Below are 19,203 nucleotides of genomic sequence, written 5' to 3'. Positions count from 1 at the left end.
CAATCCTTCCAAATGCAGCCCCTATAACCCCTATGCAGACTGTGTGATGCATTCCAGTGGGAGGTGAAGGAATCTCAACCAAACTCTCACCGAGACATTTGAATTTCAACGTCATTTTTGCTGCATTCCACTCAATGTTGAGCACATTTTAACATTACAATTGTTCACGTTTGCTAACATATTTATTCTTTTGGTGAGAAAGGTATCTGTCATTCAGATTAATCTAAATTCAATGGACTTCTCTGTTCACAAAGTTCTACAGAATCAAGGAGGACAGTTGAAGTTAAGGGATAAATCAAATGTAGAATAACTGCAGCTCTAACCTATAACCCTCATTAGCACACTTAAAAATGTGTATCTCCACTTCATCACCATGTGCACTCTTCGTCTCTGTATTAGGAAGATTTGAGTTGGCCTTACAAATTCTGTCACCAACTCTATTTTTTTTTCATTTTTCACTCATTATTGAAACTATTATCTAAAACATAGACTGGCCATTGTTTAACACCTTGTTCAACAGGAATGAGTATGGAGGGACAGGAACGTGGGAACTGGCATTGAAGGCATTCCACAGAAAGTTCACTAGTTAATCCCAAGTGTGGAGGAGAGATTTTTTATCAGAACAAAGTTAAAAATCACACAACACCAGGTTATGTTCCAACAGGTTTAATTGGAAGCACTAGCTTTCGGAGCGCCGCTCCTTCATCAGGTGACTGTGGAGGACACCATTGTAAGGCACAGAATTTATAGCAAAAATTTACAGTGTGATGTAACTGAAATTATACATTGAAAAATACCTTGATTGTCTGTTGAGTCTTTCATCTGTTCGAATACCATGATAGTTTCACTTCTTTTGTGTGTAAATCACAAAACCTTTTTTTAAAAGTTGCACTCTCACGTTAGCTGTAACAATTGGTGTTAGCTAGACAATATGTTGAAGGTGTTAGCCTCCTGTTTTCTCTGTCTATGCTATAATGTTTAGATTGATTCTAATCTAAAAAGTGAGATAACAGAGTTTTACATGAATTCATTCCTTATCAGAACAAGTTGTGTCATTTTAGAAGAGTTTAGAAAAATGAGAGCTGACCTTATTTTAGCATATAAGATTCTTAGGGGACTTGATTTGATTTAATTTATTGTTGTCACATGTACCTAAGTACAGTGAAAAGTTTTGTTGAAAGGGTAGAGTCGTTGTTTCCCCTTGTGGGAGAGAGGCAGGGAAGTGAGTTGAGGATTATCAGACCAACCATGATCTCATTGCTTGGTGAGCTGACTGGCCGATTTCTCCTCCTACAACACACACCAACATTCAGAGCCTCACATCTTTTCTGTCATTCTCAGAGATCGAGGCTGATCTGTCACCTAATTCTAACCCAACTTTGCCCAAAATCTCACAATGAATCTTAGGTTTAAAATTTACAATTGATTGAGCTTCAATTATTACCTTCTGAAGTTGGTTTTGCGTATCAAAGTGATTTCCAATTTCACTCGCAGGCCACTATGTCTATTGACCTCTGTGCATGCACAGTACTGTAAGCAGTTCAAGGCCCTATACCCTATGAAGGACTTCAGAAAAAGGCCAGTATTAATTTACCAAAACAATGCCAGGGTGCCAAGAGTTAAATTAATGTTCAAGTGAGATTATAAAACTTGGGAATTTAAAAAAGTTAAGGGGTGACTTGTTGGAAGGGGATTAAGAGGAACAATTTGGATGGGTAGAGGGAAACTATTTCTGCAGGTTGGAGATTTTAGAGGAAATAACCTAATAACGAGAGCCAGTCCTTTCCTTATTCTTAAATAAAAAACCGAAAGATCTGAGAATTCTGTAAATCATAAACAAACACAGGAATAGCTGGAAAAGTTCCGGAGGTCTGGCAGCATCTGTGGAGAGAAGACAGAGTTAACGTTTCAGGGTTGAGTGACCCTTCCTCAGAACTGATAGCAGCTCTTGGTGGTGTGTGATTTTTATTTTGTATAAACAGACGCTCTTGTTCGTCTTTTTTTTGGGGGGGGGGGGGGGTTCTGATAGTAGATGCAAAAATACAGATAATATAAGCCAAAGGAACATATAAAGGACTTCGACTGTGTTTTTATAATTTTTAAAAAATATAAAATGGGAAGGATCCAATGATTTAAGTCAAATTGAATCACTATTACTTTCACTTGTGAGATACACATATATTTATAAATCTTTAAAATAACCGCATAGATACCTTCCCTAACAGGGAGCATCTCGCTGAAATAAAGTCATGCAAAGTCTGCCTCCTGAAAGAGACAAGGAACATCATTTAAACGCCTTGGCAAACTTTCCACCTTCAAGTCTTTTGAAAGCTCGATCTCCCCAATGATCGCCTATCGCCTCTGACCGTACAACCTTCCCTGTCTGATTCTCAGTTCTGATAAGGGGTTTGCAGGTTATGTGCTTGTAAATACTCCTCACTGCTGTTGATTGCACCCAATGGGCTTTTATTCAGAGATGTTGACCGCTGATAGTTCTGGCTGCAAGGCGGAGTCAGTGCAAAAAAAAACAGCCACTCGCCCGGACCTCCTGCTACCTCATCCGAACGTGTTGGATCAGTCCCAAGCCCCATTTCTCATTATCCTGTCTCTGCCCAGGCACTTAAAGGGGCGATGGAACACAACACTGGCCAGGCTAGCAAAACAAACTTCTGAAACACACGCTCATTCCAACGCACTCAATCCAACACTGACTAATCATTCCACAACACTGGAGAAATAATCCAGTGTCACATTTTCTTCTAGTGGTTATCAGAAGCTGCGATTTTATTCACGAATAGGCGGCGCTGATCAATTCTGATGGGCAGCATCCAGACTGGAAACGTTACCTCGCTCTCTGTCCTTGGATGCTGCCTGACCTGCTGCGCTTTTCCAGCAACACATTTTCAGCTCTGATCTCCAGCATCTGCAGTCCTCACTTTCTCCACACTCTGTTTTTCCCAGGGTTGGGGAATCGAGGACTGGAGGGCATCAGTTTAAGGTTAGAGGGGAAAGAATAAAAGGGAAGCTGAGGATGGTACGCATATGGAATGAGCTGCCAGTAGAAGTGGGCACATTAACAACATTTAAAAGGTATTTAGAATCCCTACAGTGTGGAAACAGGCCCTTCAGCCGAACAAGTCCACACTGACCCTCCGAAGAGTAACCCACCCTGACCCCCTACCCTATTACCCCTGACTAAAGCACCTAACCGACACATCCCTGAACACTACAGCATGGGCGAGTTGGACCGAAGGGTCTGTTTCCATGCTGTACCTCTCTATGACTCTAACAACGGACAGTTTAGCATAGCCAGTTCACCTAACACATGTTCAGACTGTGGGAGGAAACCGGAGCACCTGGAGGAAACCTACACAGACAAGGGAAGAATGTCTGCTTGGGTTTCCTCCGGGTGCTCCGATTTCCTCCCACAGTCCAAAGATGTGCAGGTCAGGTGAATTGGCCATGCTAAATTGCCTGTAGTGTTAGGTAAGGGTTAAATGTAGGAGTATGGGTGGGTTGCGGTTTGGTGTGGAATTGTTGGGCCGAAGGGCCTGTTTCCACACTGTAGTGTAATCTAATCTAATCTAATGTGCAAACTCCACATGGACAATCAGTCACCAGACGGTGGAATCGAACCCAGGTCCCTGGCACTGTGAGGCATTAGTGCTAACTACTGAGCCACCGTGCCACTCCATTTGGGCAAATGTTTGTATAGGAAAGGATTAGAAGGATATGGGCCAAGTGCAGGGAAATGGGGTTAGTGTGGATGGCCATTTTGGTCGGCATGGACCAATTTGGGCTAAAGGGCCTGTCTCCATGTTGGAGGACTCTATGACTCCCGATGAATGGCTTAGAAAGCAGCATCCTCGTTTGAAACAACCCCAAAGTTCAGTTTCTCCAGCACTGTCTGCTTTGGTTTCTGAAGCTTCAGGGGTTGGATTAAGAAATTGCCTTTTTTTTGTCCCCACGCCAGATTTGACCCTCCCCTTTAACGCTGGAGACCGCCTTCCTGTTTGTGATTTGTCAGACCGCCTGTCTATCAGGCTGGCCTCAGCAGGTTGGGTTGTCTTGGGCTGTTTGACTGATAGGTTGGGGCTCGAATGCTTTTGGAACTTTTCTTCTGCAGAACGAGCGTTGTTGTGTTTGCCGAGCAGTCGATAAACCCAAGCTACGCTGGATGGATTGGTATGGGGACAGGAAGCCGCTATCCTTTGGCTAAAAGGCTGTGTTCGGTTGCTGTTACAATGTTCGTTTTCTCCCTGTGTCTGAATTCAGGTAAGAAAATTTGAAAGCAAACTTTATTTTCTTGTGTGTGCCTTGGCTAAACGACTTTTCTGGCAGGGTTTGAGGAGGGGAAACTGCATGCAGCCCTTGTGGGAAAGGGTTTTTTTTAATCAAAAATGGTTTGAAATTTGTAAACTTTCCTGACAGCTTCACAACATGGTGTGTGTGTTTTAAAGTAAGTTGGAAATTTGGAAGAATTTGTGGACCTGATTTATAAAAGTTTGCCTGAAAACGTTTTTGGGAGTTTCTGATCGCTTTCGTTAAGGGGCCTGGAGTTTGGAAACTGTTTCAGTTTATCTTTGTCTTAAAAGTTTGCAGATTTGTTTCGTTGGAATTTTGTTTTGCTAAATGCAACGTTTTAGAAAGATCTTTTTTACTCCAGCATTTGAGAAATGAGCTAATTTTTCTCCTTGCTGTTCTCAGTGCATTGCCAGCAGTGTAGGATTCAGAGGTGTAACGCCGATTTTGTAGCTGCTACTTCTCCGGGGATTGGATTACAAGAGGAAGGCGAGGGAGCTGGAAGCACTGCTGGAGGAAACAGCGGCGATTTCTGTATCGCTCTCCGAGCTTACTCCCAATGTACCAGGAAGACGGCTAAGTACTGCCGGGGAGACCTGGTCTACCACTCGGCTGTGCTGGGCATCAGCGACCTGATGTTGCAGCACAACTGCTCCAAGACGGGACCCACGGCCCCGGTAAGGCCGGCGGCTACAGAGAGGAGCCGTGTCCCGGAACTCTGCCGCTACCGGAGCAAAGGCAGCGCGCTGAGGGGCGCCGGCCCGCAGCCCCTCTCCTTCGCTCACTGCGGCTTGTTCGGGGACCCCCACCTCAGAACGTTTCGGAACGAGTTTCAGACCTGCAAGGTAGAGGGAGCTTGGCCCCTGATCGACAACGTCTACCTGTCTGTACAGGTCACCAATGTACCGGTGGTAGAGGGCTCCAGCGCCACAGCCACTAGCAAGGTAACTGTGTGTGTGTGTGTGTCTGTACCACAGCCACTAGCAAGGTAACTGTGTGTGTGTCTGTACCATAGTCACTAGCAAGGTAACTGTGTGTGTCTGTGTCTGTACCACAGCCACTAGCAAGGTAACTGTGTGTGCGTGTGTCTGTACCACAGCCACTAGCAAGGTAACTGTGTGTGCGTGTGTCTGTACCACAGCCACTAGCAAGGTAACTGTGTGTGTGTGTGTCTGTACCATAGTCACTAGCAAGGTAACTGTGTGTGCGTGTGTCTGTACCACAGCCACTAGCAAGGTAACTGTGTGTGCGTGTGTCTGTACCACAGCCACTAGCAAGGTAACTGTGTGTGCGTGTGTCTGTACCACAGCCACTAGCAAGGTAACTGTGTGTGTGTGTGTCTGTACCATAGTCACTAGCAAGGTAACTGTGTGTGTGTGTGTGTCTGTACCACAGCCACTAGCAAGGTAACTGTGTGTGTGTGTGTCTGTACCATAGTCACTAGCAAGGTAACTGTGTGTGTGTGTGTGTCTGTACCATAGTCACTAGCAAGGTAACTGTGTGTGTGTGTGTCTGTACCATAGTCACTAGCAAGGTAACTGTGTGTGTGTGTGTGTGTGTGTGTGTCTGTACCATAGTCACTAGCAAGGTAACTGTGTGTGTCTGTACCACAGCCACTAGCAAGGTAACTGTGTGTGTGTGTGTGTGTGTGTGTGTGTCTGTACCACAGCCACGAGCAAGGTAACTGTGTGTGCGTGTGTCTGTACCACAGCCACTAGCAAGGTAACTGTGTGTCTGTCTGTGTCTGTACCACAGCCACTAGCAAGGTAACTGTGTGTGTGTTTGTCTGTACCACAGCCACTAGCAAGGTAACTGTGTGTGTCTGTGTCTGTACCACAGCCACTAGCAAGGTAACTGTGTGTGTGTGTCTGTCTGTCTGTCTGTACCACTGCCACTAGCAAGGTAACATAGAACAATACAGCGTAGAACAGGCCCTTTGGTTCTCGCTGTTGCGCAGGCCTGTGAACTAATCTAAGCCCATCCCTCTACACTATCCTATCATCATCCATATGCCTAACCAAGGACTGTTTAAATCTCCCTAATGTGGTTGAGTTAACTGCATTGGCAGGCAGGGCATTCCATGCCCTTACCACTCTGTGAGTAAAGAACCTGCCTCTGATATCTATCTTAAATCAGATCAGCCCTCAATTTGTAGCTATGCCCCCTCATACAAGCTGATGTCATCATCCTAGAAAAAGGACTTTCACTGTCTACCCTATCTAATCCTCTGATCATCTTCTATGTCTCTATCAAATCCCCTCTTAGCCTTCTTCTTTCCAATGAGAACAGACCCAAGTCTCTCAGCCTTTCCTCATAAGACCTTCCCTCCAGACCAGGCAAACATCCTGGTAAATCTCCTCTGCACGTTTTCCAATGCTTCCACATCCTTCCCGAAATATGGAGACCAGAACTGTACACAATATTCCAAGTGTGGCCGCACCAGCGTGTTGTATAGTTGCAGCATGATATTACGGCTCTGGAACTCAATCCTTCTACCAATGAAACCTAACACACTGTATGCCTTCTTAACAGCACTATCCACTTGGGTGGCAACTTTCAGGGATCTGTGTACATGGACTGTAAGATCCCTCTGCGCATCCACACTACCTAGAATCTTTCCATTGACCCAGTACTCTGCCTTTCTGGTATTCTTCCCAACGTGAATCACCTCACATTTAGCTGCATTGAACTCCATTTGCCACCTCTCAGCCCAATTCTGCAGTTTATCCAAGTCCCCCTGCAACATTCTTCCACATGTCCACTACTCCACCGACTTTAGTGTCATCTGCAAACATAATAACCCATCCAGCTATGCCTGCGTCAAAGTCATTTATAAAAATGACAAATAGCAGTGGTCCCAAAACAGATCCTTGTGCCACACCACTAGTAACTGGACTCCAGGCTGAATGTTTTCCATCAACCACCACTGGCTGCCACCTTTCAGAAAGCCAGTTTTGAATCCAAACTGCTAAATCACCCTCAATCCCATGCCTCTGCATTTTCTCCAACAGCCTACCATGTGGAACCTTATCAAAGACTTTACTGAAGTCCATGTATACCACATCAACTGCCCTACCCACAAAACTGTGTGTGTCTGTCTGTCTGTACCACAGCCACTGGCAAAGTAACTGTGTGTGTCTGTCTGTCTGTCAGTCTGTACCATAGCCACTAGCAAGGTAACTGTGTGTGTGTGTGTGTGTGTGTGTACTATCTCTGCACCACAACCATCAGGAAGGTAACTATGTGTCTGTTAGACATGCTCTCGCGAGGTTACTGTGTGTCGCTGCAGTACAGCCACTCACGAGGTTACTGTGTGTGTGCGTGTGTGTCTTTGCACCACAGCCACTCACGAGGTAACAGTGTGTGTGTCTGCACCATAGCCACTCGTCAGGTAAGTGTGTCTCTCTGCACTGCAGCCACTCACGAGGTAACCGTGTGTGTGTGTCTCTGCACTGCAGCCACTCGCAAGGTAATTGTGTGTGTGTCACTCTCACTCGCTCTTGCTCTCTCCCTCTCTCTCACTCTGCCCCACAGCCACTAGCAAGGTAGTGCTGGGTGAACATCTCAGTTTTGCACAATCACCACTAACCCTTTCCCATCAAAATGAAATTTCTCCCCTTGCCCTTTTCACATTTGTTATTAATGAATTGAATGAATGAATTGAGGCTACCCTCTGCTGATTTCCAAGAGGGTCTATTGACCAAGGGTTTTCAGATCATTGACCCGAATGACCCAGGAAGGGTGTGTGAGTTTGTTTGTGTCCGTGAGCTGTGAGCACATGGGAGTGTCTTGCTTGAAAGTTGACAATAATCAAGGCAACTTTCATAAGTGAATTGGATTGAAGTTGGAAGATACGGAGGGTGAAATTGTCAGAATGCATGGAGATCGGGGTGGGGGGAGGTGAACTGAACAGTTTTTCTGGATGAGCTGGCATGTGGACAAAGGGCCAAACAGCCTCCAGTATATGCTTTCCCTAGGTTGAAATGTGTATGTAGATTCTGTACCAAAAAAAAAGAATTAGATACTTTTTCAAAGCAGTGCTACTTTTAACTGTATTACAATCTTGATTAACCCCTAACCTATCAGTTTTATTACTGTTATTGCATCAGGTAAAGAATACCTTCTTGCAACTATTGTTGACATTTATTCTCAATACCAGCGATTTGCTGGCAGTTACCTCCTGAATTAATTGTCAATATGTTTTGTGTGAAAATTGTTTTTTAAATGTATTGTGCATGCGCAACTTTTGAAAACCGTCTGAGGATAAGTTGTGAAAGTTTTTAATATAAATTTAATTTGGCAAACCTTTTTTAAAATGATTTTCTTTAATATTTGCCTAAACTTTTTAAAGTAAGGAACTTGTGGCATTTGCTTTTCATTGCGTATCTGAATGGGTTAAGCTTGCAGCCAGTTTGATTCCTTTAGCCTGCCCTGCCCCCCACCACCTGTTATCATTCAAAAGTGTGACAACACAGCTAATGAACTGTAACCTTGCACTGTGATTTTAATTGGGGCTGGTAGTAAAAGGAAATCTGCAAGGGGGTTTGGGAACAGCTTTTAAAGACAAACACTCCACAGTTTTGCTCAGATCAGCAAATAGGTGCAGTTCCTGTGCTGTTTTCCACTGGTACAGTTTGTTGTATGCACTGTGTAACTTTTTCAAATTGCAAGGAGCGACTTGCCCCGCTCGGGTGTCATGGGAAGTGTGGAAGAATACAGCGAGCACATATCATCCTCAAATAAAGCTAAGTGTGAAAGGGAAACCAATAAAATCAGGAACAATTTCAACATTGGATGTTATCTGTGATTTGGAAATGCTGAATATTATGTTTCCCTCCTCCCACCATCCCACCCCACAAGAACAATCATTTAGTCATAAACGTTGCTTAAAAATAGATTCAAAGAGAATCTTAAAACAATTCAGTGCAGCTCATAAACACAGTTCAAAGATGCACTCAAGTGCTTTATTCTGCGTTTGGCATTGATTGATTGCAGTATTGCTCTTCAAAGGGTTTTGTGTCTGAGTTTTATGTTTTTGTCCTCTTAGTGCAACTGACTTTTCATTCCCATTCACACCATTGTATGTTTTTGTTTCAAAAAGTATTACATTTGCATTGGGTTGTGCAGTTTTGAGGGTTGGAAGTCTTTGGGATTCCCTTCCCAAAGAGACTAAGGATACAGAATTTCTGAAAATTTTTAAGCGTAAAGTTGGATTTTTCATTCTAATTGGGGCTAAGAGTTATCAGAATACACAGAAATGTGAAGTTGAGGTTAAAATTAGATCGGACATGATCTCATTGTTGGCAGAAGAGGTTGGAAGGGTTCAAATGGCCTCTTTTTCCTTGTTCATGTGTTTGGGTTCTGTTAGTTTGGAATATTTGCCATTAATTCGGTCCAAAATGGGTCCTTTTGGGGTATGGTTTACAAGGATATTTGTTGCCCTTCAGTTCCTTTGCAAATATGTTGGGGTAGCACAGTTGGTCAACACTGTCACCTCAGCACCAGAGACCTAGGTTTGATTCCAGCCTCGGGTGACTGTCTGTCTGTGTGGAGTTTGCACCTTCTCCCCATGTCTGCGTGGGTTTCCTCCGGGTGGTCTGGTTTCCTCCTGCAGTCCAAAGATGTGTAGGTTCAGTGGATTGGGCATGGGAAATTGCCCATAAAGTCCCAGGGATGTGTAGGCTAAGTGGGTTAGCCATGGTAAATGCAGTGTTATCGGGATATGGTAGGAAGGTGGGTCTGGGTGAAATGCTCTTCGGAGGGTTGGTGCAGTCTTGATGGGCCAAATGGCCTGCTTCCACACTGTAGCGATTGTCAGATTGAGAAGGGAATGTCATATTAGATAGTACTTGGAGCAGAGTCCTGAGTTAGGGAGCTTTTCAGGATGAACCTTAATTAAAAACCACCGTGTTCTCTCAAGCATTAATTTTTCCCTCCACACCCATTCGAAAGTTGCAGAAATGTTAAGTCTAAGTTTTCCTGAATATTATTGCCAATGGACTTTGTCAGGTGGGGAGAAGTCCCTGAAAGGGAATAGTTTTAGCATTGATCCCAGGTATTTCTAAACTTTTAACAGGGAAGTTCTTTTACATGAATTGACAGTCTCTTTGTTTACAGAAGGAATTTGTAAAGATGATTTGAATTCAAATAAATGGCTTCTAATTTCTCAGTTATTAATTGGACATAAGTTTAAATGGGCCATCAAAGTGTAACTGTGACGTGTTTTAAACCAGTGCAGCACTCTACTCAAGTCCCTTGGTCCTGTTTTAATGATGATTGTTGTGATTATGTTGAATCCTGTGTTACCATTCTAGCAATCAATGTTGTAAAATAGTGATGGTTGACAGAATAGTATAGTTGATCTTAACCAGTAATATCTATCATGTGTGTATGTCTATGAAAAGTTACACACCATTCATTCTGTCCTTTTGACAGTTTTGTTTGCACAATCCTATTTGAGTCCTGAAGGATTTGTTAGACAACTTTAACAACTTAATCTTCCATTGCCATATTTGTAATAACACTTTGTGTAATATATTTAGCATTTTAAAATTTAATCATTTGAATTGTAGAAATTAAACACCTGCCAGTATAGCAATTTGTCATTCTCCCAGAATGTTTCAAACCCCTGAATCAGTTTGGGTCACTATTTTCAGCTTTCTGTTGTAGCAAGGTTCCACATTTAATCAGGGCTGGTTGGTTGGATTGTGATGTTAGTCGAAGGAGGAATTTTGTCCGGCACACTGGGTGACATTTCCTGCTGTTTGTCCAGCAGTGATTGGGAATATTTCCTGTTCACGTCAGGAGATGGTCAGTCCCTTGGATTTTTCAACCTTTTTCTCAGAAGGCTGTAATGCTAATTATACATTCTCGGGTTTGTTCAACAACATCTACTTAGAGCTTTAATCTTAGTAAAATGACCTCGGGCGTTTTACTGGACCATAATCGAACAAAGGTTGATCTGAAGCCAAAGTGAAAAGACCTTAGGACAGATGATCAAAAGCTTGGTCGAAGAGGTGGGTTTTAAGGACATCTTCAAGGATGGGACCGAGGTGGTGTGGTGTCGAGAGGAAATTTCAGTGCTCGAGGCCAATTTAATAAGCAAAGAAACCTTCCCTTTAATTATCAGATAATACGTATAATTTGAGTGGGGTCTGAGCCCAGAACCTTTTCGGCTCCAAGGCAGGAGTGCACCCATTTGGACCAAACTGGCAAAATGCTGTAGCAGGACATCAGAAATTAAAGGGGAAGTTTCAAAGAGGCAGCTTGTCTCCTGTTCACTGTTGATGAAGGTATTTGATATCTCTGACCCTAGTAGTTTGCCTAACATGATGGACCCACTGGGTTTCTTTAAGCGCTCTTGTGGTTGCAAAATCAATTTTGTTTTTTTTGGCAGAAGTAATTCAAATTTTCAAATGACATATCCTCCATTTGGTAGCATTGGTTATTTTGTTTTTGCTAAGGCTTTCAACTTAAAAATAATTTCAACCCATTACTTTTGACCAGTTGCGACCCAATGAAACATGAAGGTGCAGTGAGAGGGCGAGTGGGTGGGGAAGATGGCAACAACGTACAACATGTGGGAGAGGGAAGCTACAGACGATTCAGCCAATCTGAAGTGTGTTAAGTGGATTTTATAAGATCTACAGCGCTGAATTTCAGCTCCAACCATATGCTTGACCTCAACTGGGGCGCAAAAAATAGACAGCAGAAATTTGAGGGCGGGTGCTGTGGGTGTGTGTACATTCTACTTGGAATACCAACAACAACTTGACTTTTGAGTGTTTCTGAAAAATGCATTCAGGCCCATTCTCACGAATACCAATGTAAAAAGGAAACCATGCTGTATGAGAGGACATTGCTGATTGCTTGGCAGGCGGGCACTAATTGGTAGTGATGTTTCCATGGAGAATACAAGGCGTGTTTGTGTCTATATCACTGCTCAGCAGTGAGGTAGCATAGGAAGGATTATTTTAAAAAAAAAAGACTTGTTTGAATTTGGAGTAATGGCAGTCATGGGTGGAAATTCCAGAATGTGAGTTCTACGCAGTTGAAGGTCATGGTTGTTGAGGCAGAGGGAGTTTTTAGTCATTCATGGGACGCGGGCAACACTGGCTAGGCAGCATTTATTGCCCATCCCTAAATTGCCCAGACGACAGTTGAGCCAACCATGTTGCTGTGGATCTGGAATCACACGTAGGATAGACCAGGTAAAATCAGCAGATTTCCTTCCCTTAAGGAGGTTAGAGAACTAGATGGGATTTTTTTCTGACAATCATTCATCATTAGATTCTTAAATCCAGACCGGGTAAGATCAGCAGATTTCCTTCCCTGAAGGAGGTTAGAGAACCAGATGGGATTTTTTTTCTGACAATCATTCATCATTAGATTCTTAATTCCAGACATCTATTGAATTCAAATTCCATCTGCTGTGCAGGATTTGAACCCTGGTCCCCGGAACATTACCTGAATCTCGGGATTAACAGTCCAGCCATAATACCATGAGACCATTGCCTCTCTCATACATGAGTGAATGTACAAAAGATCAAATTTTCAAAGGGAGAATTTAGATAACTGGAAAGGTACAGAAGAGCTGTGGTGTGATTGGCTCTCTGAAAGATTGAAGAGGTGCATTACATCAGCCGTTTGCATATCTTGTGTTTGTCTAGTGTCTTTTTAATGGCATCCCATTGAGTGTAACCGAAGTATAGTGAGATATAGTGCCAAAGAAGCGGGCCTAAAGTCTTGAGTAAAACTAGGTTCAAGATATTTTCTAATCGTCCTATTCAGAGATGTTATTTCTGGTGCAAGTGGGGCCTCCTAGCTCAGAGTGAGAGGTAATACCACTGCATCACAAGAGCCCTGTTGGAGATTCTAAGATGAGTTATTTTTAAGAGAACAGTGGTGTGGTTTAAGGAAATGATTCCAGTGTTGGAACTTGGTTGCATGAAGATAGAGCCTCTAGTGATGGGGCAGGAAGTTGGATGAATTTGGATCTGGGTCATCTGAATGTTGCCAAGCTGAAATGGAGTAGGAGGGAACTGACTTTAGGAGATGCAGACACAGTCTAGGACTCTGGAGAGAGCTTTGAAATTGGGACATTAATTTGGAGAATACATGGGTAAAGGGTTGATTTTTGTTTTGAGTAATCATTGAGTGTGCTAGTGCTAAATATCTAGTGTTGTCAATTAACTCTAATTGCAATTTGCTGAGCCACTAACATTAATTGTAAAGCAAATCTGAATGTGACTGTGTTCCTGTATTTTCTTGGCCAAGTGTACACAAACCAAGGGGATATCCAGGTTCTGCTATGGTACACATTATAACAGACTGCATAGTGTGTATATAGCCTAGTTTACTTGTATTGTGGTGGCGTGTAGCTTTACAAAATAGCATGGGCTTTGGCGAACTAAAAGCTGATTCCAGGCAGTGGGTGTGGTGGTACCATGGGCTGGTGCCAGATAAATTTTGGTCAACGATAACTGAACACATGGATGTGTGGCTTCAGAAAGGACAGTTGCTGCCCTGGCAGCCAGACAGCTGAATCAGGAACAGGGCTAAGTTTCAAAGCCTACTGCTCCTGATGTGTGTTTGGACTGGGCTGCTGTGGAGTGGCAAGGGAGAGCGCTTCAAGAGTTAAGATCACATTTTACAAGCGAACCATTGCTTGATGTAGTTGGGTGAAAGTTTTAATGGAAATAAATGAGGCAAAAGATTATTTGGACAGAGATGAGCTCATCATAGAATCATACAGCACAGAAACAGACCCTTCGGTCCAACTAGTCCATGCCGAATATAATCCCAAATTAAACTAGTCCCACCGACCTGCTTCTGGCCCATATCCCTCCAAACTGTTCCTATTGTCTTTAGATATTTTTTACTCATTTAAAGCAGCAAATGGTTAGAGAGCCTCTGTTGAGGCACTGCATCAAAGATGCAACCAAATGGTCAATGCAAACCTTTTTAAAAAGTACAGTTCGTTGTGCTATAATGTATTTCATCAGCACGGATTGGCTAAATACGAACAAATTGTAGACATTGTTTGATTAACGCAGGCTTTCGACTGACGGGTATAATGGTTTTGTATAGTGGTTTTTGGCACGATTTGTATAGTGCAGGGAAGCACAGGGACACAACTGCAGACTGACCTGTAAACAGACTCTTAATAAACCAAAATAATACGCTTGGATATTTTGTAATCCTACCTGTTCAGAGATGTTATTGCACATCTTAGGAGCAGGTGAACTTTGAACCTGGGTCTCCTGCCTTTGAGATAGGATCACGAGGTGCACCACAAGAGCCCTAGTACAAGCTCATCTGTAAGCTGCAAAGGCACACATTTACTGGATAACCGCCAGCAGATCAGCCAGCATCTGGAGAGGCCATGCACACAGTGAGCGGTTCCAGCCTTCAGCACTGTTGGCCCACATGAACCTGGATTGTCTGCCAACTGCATGGGTTCCAGTGCTTGCTTCTTCCATTTCCGATTTCCAGCAGCCTCAATATTCTCAGTAAATTTAGTTTTTGAGCATGGGTCAATGGCTACCATGATGATTTGGCTGTTGTTAGGCCAATTAATTTTTTATATCCTTCCGTGGCCTGGTCTTTCCCAATCTCTCTCACCTCCAGCACCTTCCATTTCTTGGGAGCTTCAAGGTGGCACATGGGTTTGCTTTTGTGGTAATCACTCCTTAGACACTAGGGTAGGAAGGGGTTCGATGGGAGTGGCGGTCAGCTATTTTCAGTTTTTAGACCTCAGGGTATCTGGAAAGAGGCCACCTTTCTTAACCACTGCTGACCAACACAAGGGGTACCACATATGCAGTGACAGAAGCAGCTTTCTCTCAAAACAGGATGGAGCATGTGGAAAGGTACAGCAGGTCGGGCAGCATCCGAGGAGCAGGTGAATTGATGTTTCGGGCATAAGCCCTTCATCAGGCATAAGTCCTTTTCCTGCTTCTCGGATGCTGCCTGACCTGCTGTGCTTTTCCAGCACCACACCACTCTGATTTCCAGCATCTGCAGTCTTCACTTACTCCTTTCTAGAAAACAGGACTTGATGAAATGGCAAGAACTCCTGCTGTGTAGCACCAACAAGCCAAGATTTCACGCATCAGGAGTTCCCTCAAAATACTGAATATCAGCTGTTTCTATTTGCAGATGGCATTACTTTGCAAACTGATCCTCAGCATTTCCACTTGCAGTATTTCCAAGATATGTGCCCGCTAGGCTTAAATATCTGGGCCTTGGTTCTACAACAACTGGAACATAAAGTAGACTGGCGAAGGTTGGGAATTCCCTTTTATTAGCAATTTAGGTCTGCACTTCGATCGAGCCTTGCCCTCCGGAAGACCCAAAGTGTTTTTGCCCCAAGAAACACCTTATTGCAATATAGTCAGTGTCATCTTGTAGGACAATGTGGCAGTCAATTTGCAAACAGCAGGCTCCCACAGACAGCAGTGAGCTAATGATCTGTGTTTTCCAGGACACCAAGGAGGGCTGCTCTTCTTTTCTGGAAATGCCAAGGATTTTTTCCCAGCCTTCTGAATGTCTCGTTCAGAAGATGGCCTGCCTTGAGAGTGGAGTACTCCCTCAGTGCTGGACTAGAATGGGCCTTGAACTTAGGATTCTGAGGCAGAAGGGAGCCTGCTGCCATTGCTGATACACCGCGCCCCCCTTTTTTAAAAAAAAATGAATACTTAGCAGTGATAGAGCAATGCCTTACTTGAAGCATCTTCCAAGGATGCCTACCTTAAAGAAGTTTGCCTCTCTCTACAAGTCACGACCTGTCCATCATCTTTCCCACCAATCCACTCCATCCTCCTCTCCAACCTATCATCTTCTCCCCCACCTATCACACTGTCAGCTACCTTCCCCCAACCAATTAATCTCTCCACCCCCTTGGCTCACAAGCCTCCTTCCTGATGAAGGGCTTATGCCCGAAACCTTGATTCTCCTGCTCCTCGGATACTCCCTGACCTGCTGTGCTTTCCCGCCACCACACGCTCGCCAATGCCAGTGGACAGGTAACAAGCGAATGGAGGGAGTTGGCCCTCGAGACTTTTTTTTTGTGGGTCTTTTAAGTCCTGGACCCCAGCATTCCAACAGTTGCGGATCTCCTCCTCGTGGGAAGGTTTTGCAGATCAATACTACAGACAGTTCTTGCCTTCACTGTTGTACACTTGGGAGTATTTTTAATCTAGCTATCGTACATTTTCAAAGGTTTGAAAGTAGTGGCCTGTAGCCCAGTACTCTCAGGATCTGGTAAAATCTATCCCTTGTCCTCAATGTGCTTTATTTTCTAAAGCCATGACAACAGTTTAATTAACTTTTTACAACTATAGTCACAAATGATCTATGGGTTTGATCTCTCTCTCTCTATCTCTCTCTCTCTCTCTCTCTCTCTCTCTATCTCTATGAAGCAGAGTAATTCCACAATGGAACGATGCATGCTTGAATCCAGAGAAAGTTCAGCCAACCACTGTAAGCACAAATGCAGCAGATACTATTGTGCTTTTGAACTGCATAATTAATTTCTCTGAGGCAATTGCAGAATTAACAGAATCCCTGTTAGCAAAGGAGATATGCAAACAAATGGACACTGAAGCAGGAGATTACTCGCAGACAACAGCGGTTTAAGGATACGATAGGGCTTTCAAAGTGATTTCTAAGCATTTGCTTTCAAAAGGTGAGAATAATGAACATTGGGGGGGTGGGTAGCTAAAAGACCCAGTCAACAAAGGGTGTGGAATCAAAACCAAAATGTGGGGGTAGGGCCTAAAATCTGAAGTTACTGAAGCTATTCCATAATCTATAGTGAGAGAGATGGAATTTCTGCACGCTGTTGAAATCTTTCTCTTTTTACATGGGACGTGAACAGAAGCAGCATTTTTATGGCTATGTCAAGCCAAAAACTGGATATTTGCCAATTTTGCTTTCTCTCCTTTGGGATGAGGGACCCTGCAGTACTAAGTTGGTAACACAAATGAGCTTCCAATTAGTGGTGAATAAGCAGTTTTGTGCTGTGGATTCTGGTCCTCTGGGAAATGGTCCCGCACTCACTCCCCTAAGAACCAATCTCTGTTTGAATGCAGTCAGCCCAAGCTGTATTCATGTCTAGGCACTGCATTCAAACTCCCGGTACCATTCAGTCTCTTCCAGGCTCTGCTTGAACACAGATGTTTCTGCTTCTTAATGGACCTTTTCAAGTGTGTTTTTAAAAAATATATTTTCTGTGCGCCCGTGTTGCTTTTTTAGTCTCGTTCCTTCGTATCAAGTATCTGAACTTTCTTTAAAGGGTGCAGTTTCTGACCACGTTCTCAATAGGCAGTACAGTTCACTGCAAATCATTTCTGTTGTTTGAATTAAGCAGCTTATTTAACACTGCAAAGTGAAAATTTGTGTAAGGAAAAATGTTTGCATTTCATGAGAGTTTGACTTAAGAAGTAAGCAAACTCTTGGCTGCTTTTTTTTAAAAAAAAAAGCTACTTTGCATTAATATTTAATGGACCAGTTCCTATCACTGTGACCCTGTGCCTTAGTCAAACTGTATGATGCAAGTGCAAATTTTGTAATTTATACAAGCAAAAAAGAACTGTGCATGTTGTAAATTTGAAATCCAGCAATTGCTGGAAAAGCTCAGAAGACCTGGCAGCATCTGTGAAGATAAATCAGAGTTAACATTTCAGGTCCTGATGACCCTTACTCAGAACTGATGGTAGCTAGGAAAATGTGGGTTTATATGCAGAGGATAGGATGGGCGGAGGAGTAAACGAAAAGTGGGGATAGAGCCCACAGAGAGCGAACAGTTGGACAGACAAAGGAGTGGATAACAATCTGGCAAAGAGGCTGAATAGCTGTTAATGGAAACTGAATGATTAACAATATGATGTGGAGGTGCCAGTTTTGGACTGGGGTGGACAAAGTTAAAAATCACACAATACCAGGTTATAGTCCAACAGGTTTATTTGGAAGAACTAGCTTTCAGAGCACTGCTCCAACATCAACTGATGAAGGAGCAGCGCTCCGAAAGCTAGTGCTTCCAAATAAACCGTTGGACTATAACCTGGTGTGGTGTGATTTTTAACTTTGGCTAACAGTGAGTAGTGTGTAATGGCGGACTGTGTGATAACAAGGCCTGGTGTGTGGGATAGGGGGCTAGGACATGGGGAGTTCAGGCCCTAAAATTATTGAACTCAGTGTTGAGTCTGGAGGCTGCAGGGTCCCCAAGTGGAAAGTGAGGTGTTGTTCATCCAGCTTGCCCTGAGCTTTGTTGGAACACTGCAGCAAGCCTGGGACAAATGTTGGCCAGGGAACAGTGGTGTGTTGAAGTGGCAGGCAACTGGAAGCTCAGTGTTTTTTGTGGGCAGAATGTAGATGTTCTGCAAAGCGGTCACCCAGTCTACGCTTTGTTTCCCCAGTGCAGAGGAGACCACATTGTGAGCAGTGAGTGGAGCTAGTCTCCTCATATTAGCATCTCTGGTTGAGTATTGCAGCTCGTCATCTGGGCTCAGCAGGTAACGCCTGGCTGAGTAGCAGGATGTTGGGAGAAAATCGGTCCATGATATTGATTTTACAAGTGAAGTCTCATGGCGAGATTGATTTTGCTTTATGCAAGCACTTCTACACACACACACAGGATGGAGGATGTTTCTAATTTCCTCCCACAAATGGCAAAAAATTGATGCTAGATCAGTTAATTTTAAATCCAAGATCCATTTTTGTTAAGCTGATGAGTTGTAACGCAAACTACCAGCAGGTCCCATTTGCATTATTGAATTGATATAAATTGCACATGTTTAATATTTTATTAAACGGTGTTGTGTTCGGAGAGCTGGTGATGGGTCGCATGATTAATCTGTACTTGAATGTTGCAATCGCACAAAATGTGTTGCCTTTTAA

The 19,203-nt window shown here is 43.5% G+C and overlaps 1 protein-coding gene across 1 annotated transcript in view; it reads left to right on the top strand.

Annotated features, from left to right (window-relative positions):
- The window catches only part of LOC122565112 (repulsive guidance molecule A), a 113,798-nt gene that overhangs the window by 82,777 nt on the left and 11,818 nt on the right, over window positions 1–19,203 (top strand). The window contains exons 4-5 of the mRNA XM_043720745.2: window positions 4,127–4,275; window positions 4,708–5,246. Of these exons, the coding sequence (XP_043576680.2) occupies window positions 4,127–4,275; window positions 4,708–5,246 (688 nt within the window). The remainder of the gene's footprint in view (window positions 1–4,126; window positions 4,276–4,707; window positions 5,247–19,203) is intronic.

Source organism: Chiloscyllium plagiosum, unplaced genomic scaffold, assembly GCF_037043375.1.
Source record: "Chiloscyllium plagiosum isolate Xiang-an unplaced genomic scaffold, Cpla_swu_hap1 HiC_scaffold_28, whole genome shotgun sequence".
NCBI classification, from domain to species: Eukaryota; Metazoa; Chordata; class Chondrichthyes; order Orectolobiformes; family Hemiscylliidae; genus Chiloscyllium; species Chiloscyllium plagiosum.
This window is presented reverse-complemented; position numbering and strand designations above follow the sequence as displayed.